We start from the raw sequence: 18,875 nt of genomic DNA on the forward strand, positions 1-18,875 counted from the left end.
CATGGGGGGGGGGGGGGGGGGGAGGCCTCCCTGTAGAGAGGAGAGAGAGAGGACGCCTGAAGATGGAAGTGGTTTTTGAAGAGCTTTCATAATTTATTTAATTCAAAAGGGCCACAACTGCCAGGCCTTCAGCGACCCCTCCACTGAAGACGGCCAGTGGTCACAGCTGTAGCCCTATGGCGACGGCGGGTGTGAGGCGGGGGTGGGGTTTCCTAGCAGGATGGAGTGCAGCCCTTCACCCCCCCTCACCATCTGCCGCTGGGGCTTTGGCCTCAATGGGCGGTGGGGGGGGGTGGTGTTGGGGGGATGCTGGCACGCCTACTGGAAGTCATCTTAACAGGCCCTTCAATGGACTACCTGCCACGTGCAGGCAGAAGCCAGAGCCCATCACCCCTCCCCCCCCAATCCTGCCTGAAAGAACATGGCCTTGAGAAAGGACCATGGCAGGAGGCCGGCTTGCTGGCTGGTGACAGGAAATTGTAAGCCCGCCCACCTCCGATCCTGCCTGCTCAGGTGAAGTAAAATCTTGCCTGTTACAAGGCTGGGAACTGAATATTCAGGGGTACTTGACATCTCAGAAGGATAGACAGATAGGAAAAGGAGGTTGGATAACTCTGTTAATAAAGGATCAGTACAGTACTGAAAAATGATCTTGGCTGAGAACATCAAGATGTAGAATCAGTTTGTGTGGAGATCAGAAATAGCAAGAGAAAGAAGTCACTGTGAGAGTAGTTTATAGGCCACCTAACAATAGCTAACAAAAGGACAGAGTATAAATCAAGAAATAATGGGGACTTGTAAGAAAGGCAACTTTAATCTTCACATAGATTGGACAGATCAAATTGGCAAAGGTAGCCTTGAGGACGAGTTCATAGAGTGTATTCAGAACAGTTTCTTAGAATAATATGTTAATGGAACCAACCAGGAACAGGCTATTTTAGATCTGGTAATGTGTAATGAGACAAGGTTAATTAATGATCTCATAGTAAAGAATCCTCCAGAGAAGAATGACCATAACATGATGGAATTACATGTTCAGCTTGGGCCAGAAACTAATATCTTAAACTTAAATAAAGGCAATTACAAAAGTATGAAGACAGAGTTGGCTAAAGTGGACTGGGAAAATAGATTAAAAGGTAAGACGGTAGAGAAGCAGTGGCAGACATTTAAGGAGATCTTTCATAACTCTCAACAAAGATATATTCCATTATGAAAGAAAGACTCTACGAGAAGGCCGAAACATCTGTAGCTAACTAAGGAGGTTAAGAATAGAACTAAATTGAAAGAAAAGACATACAATAGTGGTAGGCCAGAAGATTGGGAAAATTTTAGAAACCAGCAAAGGATGACCAAAAGATAAAGAGGGAGAAAATAGATTATGAGCGTAAACTAGCAAGAAATATAAACACAGACAGTAAGAGCTTCTACAAGTATATAAAAAGGAAGAGAGTAGCTAAAGTAAACATTGGTCCGTTAGAGGATGAGTCTGGGAAATTAATAGTGGGAAACAAGGGAACGGCAGAGACTTTGAATAAATATTTTATACCTGGCTTCACGGTAGACGGCACTTAAAGCATCTCAAAAATAGTAGAAAATCAGGGAGCAAAAGGGAGGGAGAAAAAGAACTAGGCAATCTAATGGAACAAAGCACAGACAAATCCCCTGGATCTTAAAAGAAGTGCTTGCAAAAATAGTAGATGCATTAGTTGTAAACTTCCAAAATTCCCTGTATTCTGGAAAGGTCTCAGCAGATTGAAAAACTGACATTGGGAAAATGCTGTAATCCATTATTAAGCAAGTAGTAGCAGGACATTTAGAAAATCATAATACAATCAAGCAGAGTAACTATGGTTCTATGAAAGGGAAATCATGTTTGCCAAATTTATTAGAGTTCTTTGAGGCTGTAGCAAGCAGAGTGAATAAAGGGGAATCAGTAGATATAGTGTATTTGAATTTCCAAAAGGCATTCAATAAGGTACCACATAAAAGGTTACTGCACAAGGTATGAGTTAATGGTGTAGGAGCTAACATATTTGCATGGATAGAAGACTGGCTAATGAATAGAAAACAGAGAGTGATAATAAATGGGCCATTTTCAGGTTGGCAAACTGTAACCAAAGGGGTGCCACAGGAATCAGTTCTGAGGCCTCAATTATTTATAATTAATATTAATGACTTGGATGAAGGGACCAAGTATATGGTAGACAAATTTGCTGACAATACTGAGAGAGGTGAGAAAGCACATTGTGAGGAGGACACAAGGGGGCTCGATTTTGTACAGGAGGCAGGGCTCTCAGTGCGGGGCTGAAAAGTCGGGGGGAACTCTGCCTCAGCATTTTTTCAGACCCCCGGTGTGATCTCTGTTTTTTTGGGGTCAAAGCTTAAGGATGCAGGATCCCTGTCCCTTTAGACACTTAATAGGGAGGGGATCCCGCCGCCAAGACCTACCAGCCAAACACAGGGCCGGCAGCTCAGCAGTGTCAGCAGCGCCGCTTGGAGCAGTGGCCACTGCTGGTACTGCAGAGACCTCAGCCCCCAGGCCCAGTGGTGGAACCCTGGACAAGAGTTAGGTGAGGCAGGGTTGCCAGGGCCAGTCCAGAAGGCCTCAGCAAGGGGGGCTGTGGGGTGGGCATTCAGTCCAGGGGGAGAGGGGTACCGGGGGTACATTCGTTCCTTGTGGTGGTTCTCCGTGGGCCACAAATTGCCCACGAAGGAGGGACACCGCCCCCCCCCCACCCCCAACCCCCCACAAGCCCACAGGGAGGGCATCTTGTTTTCCACGGTCTAATAAAACTGCTGCCAACACATAATTAGTTCTTTATGTTGGCTGATGCGACATAAATGAGATGCGTGGAGTCCAGTTTGCTGAAGATCTCAAACAGGTTTATTAACAGCTAAACTATTATATACAGTACAGAGCAAACTATTTATAGAACCTTCATCTGGGTGTCACAGTTCCAGAGTGACTCTGACTTCAAGTCACATGACTACATCCAGGTACTTAGTTCATTAGCATACTGAGATGTTAAAGGATCATCACTCTTATGACAATCATATTCCCCGGGCAAATTGGAACCGGGATTCCCGGCGTCGGGTTCCATGGCGGGTGATTTTGCCCTGATTCTCCGTCTCTCTCCGCCCGCCCCCCCCCCATCCGCCATGAAACCCGCAGTCGGGTTGAGCACAAAACCTGGCCCAAAAAATCTACTAAGAGATATAGATAAGTTAAGTGAGTAGGTAAATATTTATCAGATGGATTATATTGTGAAAAAATATGAGATTATCCACTTTAGTAGGAAGAATAGAAAGCAAAATCTTATTTAAATGGTGAGAGATTACAGAATGCTGCAGTACAGAGGAATTTGTGTGTCCTCATACACGAAGCACAAAAAGTTAGTATGCTGTCATGAAGACCCCCACCTTCCAAGAATGAGGCATTTTAACTTCTTCATATGAACATTAATTATAAACTGTTGCTGGAATGAAGAAATAACTTGTTTTACGAGAGATCACCAGACACTTGGCTGGAGGACACTTGCATACTAAGAGACAGTGATGGGAGAGACAAAAGAATTGCTCACTGATTCAATTAACAGAGATTGGGCTGGGCAATGGTGATCTCCATCTTGTTGGGGTCGGAGACAACACTACATCCCCCCACGGAGAGCTTTGAAATCCACAAATGCAGAAGTGGTTAAACCAGCTGGTCACATGACTAACCAGCTGGTCCAGGCTTTTTGAATTGTGCTCACAGGACAGTTTGAAGACACAGGCTGCTGTTTGCAACTGAACCTGGAACAAGAGAGCTTCTCTCCTGGCTGGTTCTCTCGCTTTCTCACAAGCCTCCGGACCCACTCAAGACACATAAACCTCACTAGAGAAAAGACTCCTACATCGAAACAAGTTAAAGCGTGCACTGGGCCCCAACGAACAGCAAGCCTTATCGGCATCCAAAGCATCAACATCAAACTATAAGGACTGTAACCACCAGATATTGCCTCAAACATTTCCCCTTTATTCCTTCTAATTTTTCGGTCTCTATCGGTGTTTGTTTATCACATATGCATGCTAGCGTGGTAGCATCACATATTTGTAGTTGTTAACCGAATTAGAATTTAAGATTAATAAACTTCCACCTTTCTTATTTAAATCTAAGAAAACCTGTCTGATTTCTTTGTCTTACAATTGGAAGGTAGTGAACAAAGATTTACTGAGGGGGAGCTAAAAACACATTGGTTTAAAATTAAACCCAGTTATGGTTAAACCAGGCAAAGGCTGAGAGGGAATCACTAGACCCCTTCTCACCTGGTCGTAATGCAAATACAGCAAGTAATTTGGAAGGCAAATGGAACGTTAGCCTTTATTGCAAGGGGTTGGAGTATAAAAGTGTACAGGGCATTGGTGAGACTGCACCTAGGGTACTGCGTGCAGTTTTGGACTCCTTATTTAAGGATATACTTGCATTCCTCAGTACCTTGCTCTATGGCAGCGAGGCCTGGACAACGTATGTCAGCCAAGACGTCTCAATTCATTCCATCTTCGCTGCCTCCGGAGAATACTTGGCATCAGGTGGCAGGACCGTATCTCCAACACAGAGGTCCTCGAGGCGGCCAACATCCCCAGCTTGTACACACTACTGAGTCAGCGGCGCTTGAGATGGCTTGGCCATGTGAGCCGCATGGAAGATGGCAGGATCCCCAAAGACACATTGTACAGCGAGCTCACCACTGGTATCAGACCCACCGGCCGTCCATGTCTCCGCTTTAAAGACATCTGCAAACGCGACATGAAATCCTGTGACATTGATCACAAGTCGTGGGAGTCAGTTGCCAGTGTTCGCCACAGCTGGCGGGCAGCCATAAAGACGGGGCTAAAATGTGGCGAGTCGAAGAGACTTAGTAGTTGGCAGGAAAAAAGACAGAGGCGGAAGGGGAGAGCCAACTGTGCAACAGCCCCGACAAACAAATTTCTCTGCAGCACCTGTGGAAGAGCCTGTCACTCTAGAATTGGCCTTTATAGCCACTCCAGGCGCTGCTTCACAAACCACTGACCACCTCCAGGCGCGTATCCATTGTCTCTCGAGATAAGGAGGCCAAAGAAGATACTTGCATTGGAAGCAGTTCAGAGAAAGTTCACTAGGCTGATTCCTGGGATGAAGGGATTGTCTTATGAGGAAAGGTTGAGCAGCTGGGCCTATACTCATGGGAGTTTAGAAAAATGAGAGGTGATCTTATAGAAATATATGAGATTCTGAGGGGGCTTGACAGGGTATATCCTGAGAGGATGTTTCCTCTCATGGGTGAATCTAGAATTAGGGGACACAATTTTAGAATAATGGGGTCACCCATTTAAAGATGGAGATGAGAAGGAATTTATTTCTCAGCGGGTCATTAATCTTTGGAATTCCCTACCAAAGGGAGCTGTGGAGTTTTGAGTCAATGAATATGTTCAAGGCTGTGAAAGACAGATTCTTGAACTTTAGGCAGTCAAGGGTTATGGGGAAGAGGCAGGAAAGTGGAGTTGAGGCCAAGATCAGATCATCCATGATCTTATTCAATGGTGAAGCAGGTTTGAGGGGCCATATGGCCCACTCCTGCTCCCATTTCTTATGTTCTAGCCTTTTCCTTTAAGAGATAGGAAGTCTAACGTGGCCACCTTCTCTTCAGAAAACAAGTCTCTTAAATGAGATAGAGGAACTAGAGGAACAGATACACAAATCACTGAGATTCGGGGCGGCACAGTGGCGCAGTGGTTAGCACCGCAGCCTCACAGTTTCAGCGACCCAGGTTCAATTCTGGGTACTGCCTGTTTGGAGTTTGCAAGTTCTCCCTGTGTCTGCGTGGGTTTCCTCCGGGTGCTCTGGTTTCCTCCCACAGCCAAAAGACTTGCAGGTTGATAGGTAAATTGGCCATTATAAATTGCCACTAGTATAGGTAGGTGGTAGGGGAATATAGGGACTGGTGGGGATATGGTAGGAATATGGGATTAGTGTAGGATTAGTATAAATGGGTGGTTAATGGTCGGCACAGACTCGGTGGGCCGAAGGGCCTGTTTCAGTGCTGTATCTTAAAAAAAAATCTACTGACACATAAATCCTTAATAAAGCAAACAAAGTAACAGGGTTCATTTCTAGACATAGAATTGAAAAGCAGAAGCTATGTTAAACTGTACAGACCTTTGGTTAGACCACACTGTGCGCAGTTCTGGTCTCCATATTATAAAAAAGGACATAGAGGCATTGGAGAACATGCATAAAAGATTTGCCAGATGATACTGGGGAGGGGAGGGTACAGAATCCGGGGTGAGAGGAGGGGAGGAGAGGGGACAGAATCCGGGGTGAGAGGAGAGGAGAGGAGGGGACAGAATCCAGGGTGAGAGGAGGGGAGGGGACAGAATCCAGGGAGAGAGGAGGGGAGGGGAGGGGAGGGGACAGAATCCGGGGTGAGAGGAGGGGGAGGAGACAGAATCCGGGGTGAGAGGAGGGGAGGGGACAGAATCCAGGGAGAGGGGAGGGGAGGGGACAGAATCCGGGGTGAGAGGAGGGGGAGGGGAGAGAATCCGGGGTGAGAGGAGAGGGGGGTGGTAGGGGACAGAATCCGGGGAGAGGGGATGGGACAGAATCCGGGGTGAGAGGGGGGGAGGGGAGAGAATCCGGGGAGAGAGGAGGGGAGGGGAGGGGACAGAATCTGGGTGAGAAGAGGGGAGAGGAGGTGTTAGTTTAGGCAGGCATCAAGATCCGGATAGGCTTGGAGGGCCGAATGGCCTGTTCCTGTGCTGTCCTGTTCTTTGAAGGGCTTTCCCGAACAACAGTCTTGCAATGTTGACCTAGGAGCCTAGGAGTCTGATCCAGGGAAGCTGAAAAATGCGCTCAAAACTTCCCACATGAAAACTGAAAATTATAAACTAGCGGAAACGATCGCAGAAAACACGAACGTAATTAGTTTTGGGCCGAACTCACGTTTAAAAGTGTCTGATTTTTTTGAGCTGCTTCTGCCGATTTTGCCCAGATTGCATTGATATTATCATCGTGAATAAGCAGAAACTCTACCCCAGAATCTCCAAGTTTCTAAACATTGCGTCGGAAATTAACTTTGTGAAGCCCTTTGAGACCTTTCAATGATGTGATCAGGGGTGATAAAATTGCGAGCATTTAAATTCTTGTCCTTTTTTCTTTACTTCTAAAAATCAAAGGGCATTTGCAAATGCAGGTGAATTTCACAAAAAACCCAGTTCTAGAAAGCATTTGGCAGCAAATACCAACTTTGATAAATTAATATACTGCTGCAGCAACACGCTGAACAAAATGGAGGGGTAATTCAATTTCAGGGAAAATATTAACGGCCCAGAGTTTACTTGGAATTACTCCCGCTCCACTAACGTAACTTTGCCGCGAATGTGACACAAAATTTGTTTTACACATGCAAGCAGGGTTTCTGCTTTCAGTTCCGAGGAAATTTTGAGCCAGCATCTCTTGAAACATTTATTTTAATTGAGGGTACAGATCAACATTGTATGTGTTTTTAGGATTTATTGAGAAATAAACAATGGAAAATTAAAGAAGGCTTTTAAGGATAATAGCAGACATACAGCAGAAAGAGCCTTGAGCAAGGAGAAAGAGGCAGAAATATTTTAGCAAAGTAGTTGCTGAAGAGAAATAGAGTGAAATGAAAGATAGAGACACACAAGAGAAGGGAGGGAGCAGTTGCCTTCCCAAGCTATTCAGACAAATCCATTACTCTAATATTACATGCCTTGTGACTGTATATATTTGATATATTCAAGTCATAGCTGTACTTATGAAGGTCATGACAATCTTTCTGTATGTCCCTCATGCAGGTTTTAGGGCAGTAAAAGCGGTCACTATACACATTTACTACCTGTTACCAGTTACTCAACTGGCTGCACTGAAACAACCACCCCAAACAGGAAAGAATCTTCCTTCAACTGGATGCAGACACGTTTACAATTCAAACAAGGCAGAGACTCCCTGGAGCACAAACCTGTTGTCATCTCTTAGGATGACAGCATTCGTCCTCCCACACATGCCACTCCTCAATGCCCTTGCTGTTGTTGCCTGTTAGCCTGCCAACCAGACAAGACTGCTTCCGCCTTGGTGGTGCAGTCTGCAGGTGGACCTTCCAGGCCCAGAGCTGCTCAAGATCATCCTATAAGGCCATTGCAGTTTCCCCACTGAAAGTCAACAGGTTCTCACCAGCCTTGCTGCAGCCACAGGGGTGGCACTGCATATAGGACTGGGATAGGCAAAGGCACACACAAAACAGGCATTAAGGGAACGTACTGGGGTGATTAGTTGACTTTTGTCTGAAAAATGAAATCATTCAATTTATAAATTTGATTTGGAATGTTTATTTTGTGAGGGCTTTTATTTTTACATTGTGGCCACGCGGATAGTGTGATGGTCAGTGACAGAGGTGTGGGATTATTGGTGAACGGGGATTTGAAGTTGTGGTTACTGGTATCATGGTCAGTCCGGCCAGAAAGGAATTGTCATCCAGTTCTGATGAAGGGTCACTGACCAGAAATGTTAACTCTGCTTCTAGCTCCACAGATGCTGCCAGACCTGCTGAGTATTTCCAGCATTTCTTGTTTTTATTTCAGATTTCCAGCATCTGCAGTATTTTGCTTATATTTAAGGAATTGTCTAGGTTGTCTCCTCTCTTCCTCCTGCTCCTGAGCTACTCACTGTAACACGAGGGGCAAGGGCTGTCCCCTTACAATGGAAAGGTAAAGCATGCAGCAAACCATGAAGCATCTTGACACCCACTCTGCGGAATATTGTTGTTCTAGTTGCTTCAGCACACCAATGATCTGCACTATCACATTGCATGGTTATGCATGGCTTTCATTTTATGCATGCTGCACACACATGCAAAGGTTACGCATCAGCCATGTGGTCAGCGGATAGCCCTTGTCGCTTAGTTGCCTCCCTTTGGTTTGCCATTGTGGCTTAAATGCAGCTGGCACAGCAGACTGTTGCAGAACGAAGGCATTATGAGTGCTGCCAGGATACCAAGCAATGACATGCATGACTCTCTGCGTATGGCCACATACCAGCTGGAAATCGAGGGAGCAGAATCCCTCTTGCTTGCAGAATAAGGCAGAGTTGGCATCATCTGCAAAGCAATGTGCATGCAATCAATAGCACCCTGCACGATGGGGAAGACTGCAATCCTAATGAAGCCTGCTTTGTTCTGGCAAGAGAGAATGAAACATAGTTAGTCCTCAAGCAATAGAGAGTCAACGACCTCCCTCATGCAACAGTGGAGTACAAACTGTGAAATGTTGCAAATATCCTAGCTCCAGCCTGGAAGAGGTCAGATGCATAAAAATTCATCAACACAGTCACCTTCACAGTTGTGGCTGGAGCAGGTGACAGATATCTGTCTTACTGATGTCCAGGCATCTCACACTAAAGGCCTGCTACCCGACCCGAACCCGATGGGACCCGACAACATGTATTGGGTTCGGGTCGCTCTTCCAGGTCCGGCTTTCGGGCTTGGGTCGGGTCAGGCCAGGTCCAGGTGGGACACACACAGTAAGTATTGCATTTTGCTCAGCTGGTAAGTGTCAAAAGTTGAAAAGCCTACCTGAGCTGGGAGTGCGGGACGTCAAGGAGGGAAACTCTGAGTGAGCGAGTGAGCGTCTCTATGACATCATCACAAAAGGAGGCCATTTAGCCCATCGTGTCTGCACCGGCTCTCCAAGTGAGCAATTCACAATGTCATTCCCCCACCTTCTCCCCATAACCCTGTAATTTTTCCTTTTTTAGGTAACTATCTAATTCCCTTTTGGGGAATGCCTCAATTGAACCTACCTCCACCACACTCTTTGGCAGTACATTCCAGATCCTAACCACTCACTGCGTGAAAAAGATTTCTTCATGTTGCCATTGCTTCTTTTGCCGATTACCTTAAATCTTTGCCCTCTCGTTCTTGATCCTTTCACGAGTGGGAATAGTTTCTCCCTGTCTACTCTATCCAGACCTCTCATGATTTTGAATACCTCTAGCAAATCTCCTCTCAGCCTTCTCTTCTCCAAAGAAAACAGTCCTAGCTTCTCCAATCTATATTTGTAAATGAAGTTCCTCATCCCTGGAACCATTCTCGTGAATCTTTTCTGTACTCTCTCCAATGCCCTCACATCTTTCCTAAAGCGCGTAACCCAGAACTGGATGCAATACTCCAGCTGAGGCCGAACTAGTGTCTTATATAAGTTCAACTTAACCTCCTTGCTCTTGTACTCCATGTCCGCATTAATAAAGCCTAGGATACTGTATGCTTTATAAACCGCACTCTCAAACTGTCCTGCCACCTTCAATGACTTATGCACGTATACACCCAGGTCCCTATGCTCCTGTATCCCCTTTAGCCATGTACCCTTTATTTTATATTGTGTCTCCATGTTCTTCCTACCAAAATGAATCACTTCACATTTCTCCTAATTGAACTTCATCTGCCACTTGTCTGCCCATTCCACCATCTTGTCTATGTCCTTTGAAGTTCTATACTATCCTCCTCACAGTTCACAACGCTTCCAAGTTTCGTATCATCCGCAAACTTTGAAATTGTGCCCTGTATACCAAGGTCTAAGTCATTTATATATCAGGAAGAGCAGGGGTCCTAACACTGACCCCTCTGGAACTCCACTACAAACCTTCCTCCAGCCTGAAAAACATCCATTAACCACTACTCTTTGTTTCCTGTCACTCAGCCAATTTCGTATCCATGTTGCTACTGTCCCTTTTATTCCATGAGCTATAACTTTGCTCCACAAGTCTGTTATGTGGCACTGTATCAAACGCCTTTTGAAAGTCCATGTACACCACATCAATAGCATTGCCCTCATCAACCTTCTCAGTTACCCCTTCAAAAAATTCCAGCAAGTTAGTTAAACATGATTTTTCCCTTAACAAATCCATGCTGGCTTTCCTTAATTAACCTGCATTTGTACATGTGACTATTGATTTTGTCCCAAATTATTTTTTCTAGAAGTTTCACCACTACCAAAGTTAAACTGACTGGCCTATAGTTGTTGGGCTTATCTTTACATCCTTTTTTGAACAAGAGTGTAACATTTGCAATTCTCCAGTCCTCCGGCACCACCCCTGAGTCTAAGGAGGACTGAAGATTATGGCCAGTCCCTCCGCAATTTCCACTTCACTTCCCTCAGTATCCTTGGATGCATCTCATCCGGTCCTGGTGCTTTATCAACTTTAAGTATAGCCAACCTATCTAATACCTCCTCCTCGTCAATCTTAAATCCTTCTAGTGTATTAATTACCTCCTCTTTCAATATGGCCTGGGTAGCATTATCTTCCTTAGTAAAGACAGATGCAAAGTATTCATTTAATACCTCAGCTATTACCCCTGCCTCCATGTGTAAATTTCCCTTTTGGTCACTAATCGGCCCTACTCCACCTTTTACCACCTGTTTACTATTTATATGCCTGTAGAAGACTTTGGTATTCCCTTTTTTGTTAGCTGCCAGTCTCTTTTCATACTCTTTCTTTGCTTCTCTTATTTGCTTTTCCACCTCCCTTTTGAACCTTCTATATGTAGCCTGGTTCTCCATTGTATTATCTACCTGACATCTATCAAAAGCACACTTTTTCTTCTTCATCTCTATCTCTTTTGTCATCCAGGAAGCTTTGAACTTGTTTGTCCTACCTTTCCCTTTGACTGTGCCCGAACTATCTCTTCTTTGAAGGTAGCCCATTGTTCAGCCACTGTTTATCCTGCCAACCTTTGATTCCAATTTATTCAGCCCAAAACCATTCTTACCCCATTGAAGTTGATTTTCCCCCAGTTAATTACTCTTACTTTAGATTGTTCTTTGTCCTTTCCCATAGCCAACCTAAACCTTATGATACAATGATCACTATCCTCTAAATGCTCTCCTGCTGATGCTTGATCCACTTGGCTCACCTCATTCCCAAGAACCAAGTCTAGCAGTGCCGCCTTTCTCGATGGACTGGAAACATACTGTTGTAGAAAATTTTCCTGAACACACTCTAGGAACTCCTGCCCCTCTCTACCTTTTACACTACTACTATCCCAGTCCATATTTGAATAATTAAAGTCCCCCTTTATAACTACTCTATAATTCTTGCACATTTCTGTAATTTCCTTGTAAATTTATTCCTCTACATCCTTTCCACTAGTTGGTGGACTACAGACTACATCGAACAATGTAATTGTACCTTTTTGTTCCTTAGCTCTAACCAAATAGATTCTGTCCTTGACCCTTCTGGGACATCCTCTCTCTCAAGCACTGTAATGCTCTCCTTAATCAATACTGCCATTCGTCCCCCTTTTCTTCCTCCCCTATCTTTCCTGAACACTTTGGGCTGAATTTGTTGAGCTCCTGGTGTTGGGCTCTGTGGTGGGGAGGAGAGGGGGAGCTGAAAGATTGCAGCAGTGGCAGCCCGCCAAGGAGCCCGACACCGGGATTGCCGGGCCCGATTATCCCGGCGGTGGCAAGGCTCTGTGATGAGCCCCTCCATCCCTTGGCGATGAGACCCGACTTTAAATATTGAAATTAACTTTACGCATACATTTAAATCCAATTCCCCATGATCTTACTGTCAGATCCAGATCTTTAGCCCAATGGGCAGCGATCACATGCCTTCATACATACATACGAACATAAGAATTAGGAGCAGGACTAGGCCACTCGGCCCCTCGAGCCTGCTCCACCATTCAATCAGATCATGGCTGATCTGATTGCACCCTCAACTCCACATTCCCGTCTACCCCGATAACCTTTCACCCTCTTGCTTATCAAGAATCTATCTACCTCTGCCTTAAAAATATTCAAAGACTCTGCTTCCACTGCCTTTTGAGGCCACTATTTTTTTCAGTGGCAGGAAAATAAAATCTACCCCTTTGTATCCAGGAATATTTAACACCCAGCCCTGCCCTTCTCTGATCTAGGTCTCTGTTACAGCCACAACATCATATTCTCACATGTCAATCTGCACCTATAACTCACCAGTCTTATTAACTACACTCTGCATTCACATACATGCACATTAACCCTGATTTAGACTTTAGAACCTCCTCCCCTACTCCAGTGCTAAATCTCTCTCCCAGTATTCTGTGAACCTTGGTAGTAGTGAATAACAGTCTCATGAACTATTTTCCTCTTTTCTACTTCAATATGCTGGTGCCCAGCCCCCACCCATTTAGTTTAAACCCTCCCCAAGAGGACATTGGTCCCAGTCCTGTTGAGGTGTAATCTGTCCCTTTTGAATAGGTGTCCCCTGCCCCAAAACTGGTTCCAATGCCCCAAGCATCTGAAGCCCTCCCTCCTGCACCATGTTACAAGCCATGCATTGATCCTCCCTATCTTCCTATTTCTACTTTCGTTAGCAAGTGACACTGGGAATAATTCAAAGATTATTACCCTCGAGATCCCACTCTTTAACTTCCTGCCTAGATCCTGAAAATCTGACCCTAGGACCTCAATACCTGCCCTTGCTATGTCGTTGGTACCAACATGCATCACAACTTCTGACTCACTCCCTTCCCCCTGCAGAATATCCTGCACCCTCTCCGTGATGTACTTTACCCTGACACAAGGGAGGCAACACACCAAGCCGGACTCACGATAACAGTTACAGAAATGCCCGTCTGTCCTCCTGACTATGTAATCACCTATAACAACTGCATTTCTTCACTTTGCTGTTCCCTCCTGTACAGTCTCTTGCCCATTGGTACCATGGTTTGGACTGCACTCCTTCAAGGTGTCGTCACTCTCAGCAGTCGCCAAAGCTGAGTACTGGGTTGAGAACACCACATCCTCCCCCCGAAGATTCCTGCATTTCCTGCCTCTTCCTACTCTTCTGGATGGCCACTCATCTACTATCCTGAATTCCTACTGCCTGTGGAGTGACCACCTCCTGGAATGTACGATCCAGGAAACATTCCTGCTCCCTGATGCTCCGCAGTGATTCCAGCTGCCCCTCAAGCTCGGAAATCCTGAGCTTGAGCTGAAGCAGTTGGAGACACTTTTTACACGTGATCGCTCAAGACACATGAAGTGTCCTGAAGTCCCCACATGGCGCAGGAATTGCAAGCAACAGGTCACAGCTGCCCATCCATATTCTAAAACAAAAACCCTCTATTCCCTTACTAAACAATCTATTCAGTGCCCTTCGTTAAACAATCAATTGTAATTAATACCTCTGGTCCTGCTCTGTGTTTATACTCTTATTACAACACTTGCTGTTGCACTACCTGGATTATTCTCCAAATCATGGTGTATTCCATGGAGAAGGCCTACTAGTGCACCCAGGTCTGGGAGGAAATGGTTTGTGCAGAAGCCTTGAATCAGAAGAATCTCTGTGAGCACCTGCCCCACCACTCCCTGTAGACTTTTGCATTTTAAAACATTTTTAGAAAGCACCAAACACTTGTACAATCAAAGCATCAGCCAAAAAAAAAAATCAACCAGTAACTAACCTGTAAGTAGCTGATGATCCCTTTAAGTAGCATTGGTGAGGGTCCTCCCTGAAGCTGAACGCATGTTTAGCTCTGTGAAGTTAAGAAAGTGTGATAGCTGGAGCGTTGAGCTCCAAAATGGCACCACTAGCATCAAATCAGCGTTGCACAATAAGACCACACCAGGGGTCACAACCTGTAGGAACAGGTCTGCATATGACTATCTTTCTGGAAACAATTTGCTTTCAAGGTTCAACAATTTAGTTAATTAAATTTGTTTAGCCCTTGGTTTGTTGGCTTGTAGATGTCCTAGCCAACCTCATCAAGTAACGTCTGTTTGAATTCATTTCTGAACAGAAGTGCTGACACAGAAGGGAATCCAATCAGCTTAGGCCAATTGCCAGAATTTGACTCTGCATTGGATTAATTGAATTGATCGGAAACAATAAGCCTCATTCACAGATATTGCTGTCTAAATTCAAATCACATTTACTCTTCCTTTTTCAAATCATAAATATACACTGTCCTTCAGATCAGATGTTAAACGAAAGTAATAAAGTTGCAGTCTTCACCAGTGGAATCTACACAGAAAGCACCATAATGGTATGAACTTGTGGTACTTACCCACTATAAAGCCTGACTCGGGTATAACATTAAAACCCGACCTGGGCCTGACCCGACCACAGCCAACCCAAACCCGACGTGAGCCCGAGACCTTTAATTTTTTTTCGCGCCCAACCTGACCCGACCCAACATGAATCTCCTTCATCTGTTCCGGCAGCAGGCTATTCCTGCATCTGGAGTTGTAGGGATTCATGGGTAAGCCTGATCCCGTGACTTCCCAGAAGCGGTGTCCAGTCCGACCTGACCCAGGCTCGAATGCTGGACTCAGAATTTCGGACCCAACCCGACCCGAACCCAACACACGTAGTCGGCTCTAGTCAAATTCAGGTCGGGTAGCCAGGCTTTAACCCACTAGTCTCACACGAAGGATCGATGAAAATGTCAGGGCTTGTGCAATCAGTAGGTGAGTTTTCAACTGGCATAAGTTATAATTACTGAACAACCTCTCTGACTGAAAAATTAATTTTACAAGTATAGAATCACTTTCCCTCGGTAGAAACTGTTACAGATTTTTAGAAAAAAAAAAGTAAGTCTATTTTTCTCTTTTATATCTCTCCCTTAATCCCATGTGTATGTCCCAATCTTTATTTTGCTTCCTGTACATTGATTGAAATTTAATTTATATTTTCTTTTTTTTACTTCCTGCTTTGCAATCTGTGTGTCCCAGTGAAGATTTTTCCATCTGATTGGATAAAGAGCTTTCTTGCTGCTTCCCTTGTTTATAGACACCACAGATCCCTGGAGAGAGTGCCACATAGAAATGGATGCTGAATGACTGGAAATCTCTGCTACAAGCCCCACAAAAAGTCTGTGGGCAGCTGTATACAAGATGAATGGTGAAAGTCAGTCCTTCAACTTTCATAGCAAAGTCTAGGCCAATAATTCAATTCATGATTAATGTGACCATACCAAACCATCACCATTCCAGTGCACATCCTGCATAATCAGAATTTCTCAACTGTGTTAAAACCTTGTATTAATTACCAACCATCTGTTCAATGCTGATCTTAGATTTCTGGTTATGCACCCTTAGATTGGCATTGACGCATGTTGGCCCACTCACTGTGCACCACATATTTTACAAACACATAACTACAATTGGCAGTGCACCTATTCACTGAAGTAGACTCACAAAAAGGAAACAACATTCTAATTGGAAAACTGTAAATTATGAGCTACAAGATCTATCTTCTTTCAGTTGTATAGAGTCATAGAGTTATACAGCACAGAAACACGCCCTTCGGCCCATCGTGTCCGTGCCGGCCATCAAGCACCTAACTATTCTAATCCCATTTTCCAGCACTTGGCCCGTAGCCTTGTATGCTATATAAAATTCCAGATTGTTAATTGAATTCAAATTTCACCATCTGCCATGGTAACATTCAAATCCATGTCCCCAGAGCATTAGCCTGGGCTCTGGATTATTAGTCCAGTGATATTACCACTACACCACCACCTCCCCCCCCCCTTGTTTTAACAATGACAAAATTAATACATAGTCACCAGAAATTTCAAATAGATGCAACAATTATCCATGCACAATTCAAATGTTAACTGGACATTACACAATATCTTACTGCCCTTTCATTCTTCCCATTAATTTATTTAGGATAAATATGCTGTGCAAAATAAAAACAGCCAAATTGATAGAGACACATGAGAAGAGGGGAATATCTTTCTTAACAGAAACATTTTGAAGTTAGTATTTGCATTTTCCTCAAAGAAAATTAGCCCACATTTACATCAGCTTCATAATAGCCAATTTGTATTTTTTTTCCTGACAGCACTTGGAACTTACTCACAAAAAGGAATTTACTTTTGTTTAACTGAAAGCTCAAATCCTCTGACTTCATTTTACAGCAGAATGCTGATTCATGGTAGATTGTTGTTAATATAAATAAATTACAACCTGGTGACTTTTCTGACTGAAAAACATTTTGTTTTCATTAAATGCTGGTGTCAGTCTCACCTGAAGGTCGACCACATCAGCATAGGGACCTGATCCACAGCAGAAGTGCCCTGAAAAAAGCTGGCTAAAATACAGCAAAGCGGCAGCTGCAAACTACAATGACCTGGAGCCATGGCTCTTTCAGAGGGACTTGCCTCCAATTAAAATACACTGAAAATAAAAATGCATATTTATATGTAAAAAAACCAAACTTCTCTGGTCAGATCTGTAATGTCCAGAACCAACCAGACTCATTTGGTATCCTCTTGTTTTGGAGAAAACACTGATAAAGGAGATGGGCAAGAAAGAACATTTAATTAAAGGGCATTTTGGAGAAGAAAAAGATATAAAAATAATTTAGCACTTCCTCGTGCCCGTGAAGTAATGACGTTAAGGGGTGTGAGTGATTTGTAATCAGTAATGAGAAGACAAACTGCATAACTCTATAATCACAGAGTCTTAATTAGCTTCAAAACTAAGCATCTCTTCCATTTTTGTGTTTTAATTTCTAAACTGATTTTCTGAAATTAAGAAGTAGAAAGATCAACAGATCCATAACAATGTATAATATTCTCAGAATAAACTGAAATAAAAAATCTTTGGGATGAAGATTTCCTCTGTGTGCCATATGTAACTAAATAATAAATCAGTACTTTACAAATGGTTTATAATTGTGTGTCATGAAAACCAACCTGCCAAAAATGGGACATATTAATTTCATCATAGAGAACATTAATTTTGAACTGTTACTGGACTGAAAACTAACTTTGTTTAAAAGACCACTGAAACATGGCTGCTCATTTGCATTCTAAAAGACAGTTGAAAAAGAGAGACAATGGAACTGCTCACTGGTTCAATTAACAAAGATTGGTCTGGGCAGCAGTGATGATCCACACCTTGTCTAAGCAAGAGACAGCACTACACCGCACCCCCGCACCCCCACCGAGAGCTTTGAAATCCACAAACCGCAGGAGAGGTTCTTCCAAATAAGTCTCAAGACTAACCTGCTGACCAACTTGGAGTTGATTGAACTGTGCTCACAGAACAGTTTGAGAAGAGACTGCAATTTGAAGACAACAGAGAAGGAAGGTCTCTCCCTGTCTCCCTCTCTCTCTCTCACAAAGTTCCAGGGATCCACAGAAACCACTCAAACCTCAAGAGAGAAGACTCATGCAGCTAAACAAGTTTGAAAGTGTGTACTGGGCCCCAACGAGAACTGCAAGACAACTGCAATCAAAGACTTTACATCAAACCCAAAAGCCAGTAACTGAACTCCAGCTATTACTTTAAACCTTTCACTTCTTTTTCCTCCTCTGTACTTATTTTCATGTGTGTTTATCGCATATGCATGCTGGTCGCGTCACATATTTCTAGTAGTTTTAACTGAATTAGAGTTCTAAGGTTAATAAACCTACACCTTTCTTGTTTAAATCTAAGAAAACCTGTCTGGTTGACTTCTTTGCCATCACAATTAGAGGGGAAGCTAAGGGGAAGCTAAAAACAGTGTTTTAAAAATTAAACCCTGTTACGGACAAACCAGGCAAAGGCTGAGAGGGAAGCCCTAGACCCCTGCCTGAACCTGGTCATAACATTTGTTACACCGCACACAGAAGACATCCACTGCTCATGACATTTCTGATTTTGGTGCAGAAAATAGTTCATTTATGACATTGTTCCAAACTTCGTAGACATAAGAAGCATACAAAAGTAATGGACAGGAAATGGCCAGCTGGTGCTTCAAACATGGTCTACACAGTCATAATGCCTTTAGCATCATGATTCTAACTCACTGGTAGCCTTGTAATCTTGGAGAAAAAAAGGATTATAATAGACCCAAGGCC

General features: G+C 43.9%; 1 protein-coding gene across 1 annotated transcript in view; it reads right to left on the bottom strand.

Moving 5' to 3' along the window:
* LOC137379878 (V-type proton ATPase subunit S1-like) overlaps positions 1-17,168 on the bottom strand; it is a 78,372-nt gene extending 61,204 nt beyond the window's left edge. The window contains exon 1 of the mRNA XM_068051278.1: positions 17,056-17,168. Coding sequence (XP_067907379.1) covers positions 17,056-17,168 — 113 coding nt within the window. The remainder of the gene's footprint in view (positions 1-17,055) is intronic.
* Positions 17,169-18,875: the final 1,707 nt, after the last annotated feature.

This window comes from Heterodontus francisci, chromosome 18 (assembly GCF_036365525.1).
Source record: "Heterodontus francisci isolate sHetFra1 chromosome 18, sHetFra1.hap1, whole genome shotgun sequence".
Taxonomy (NCBI): domain Eukaryota; kingdom Metazoa; phylum Chordata; class Chondrichthyes; order Heterodontiformes; family Heterodontidae; genus Heterodontus; species Heterodontus francisci.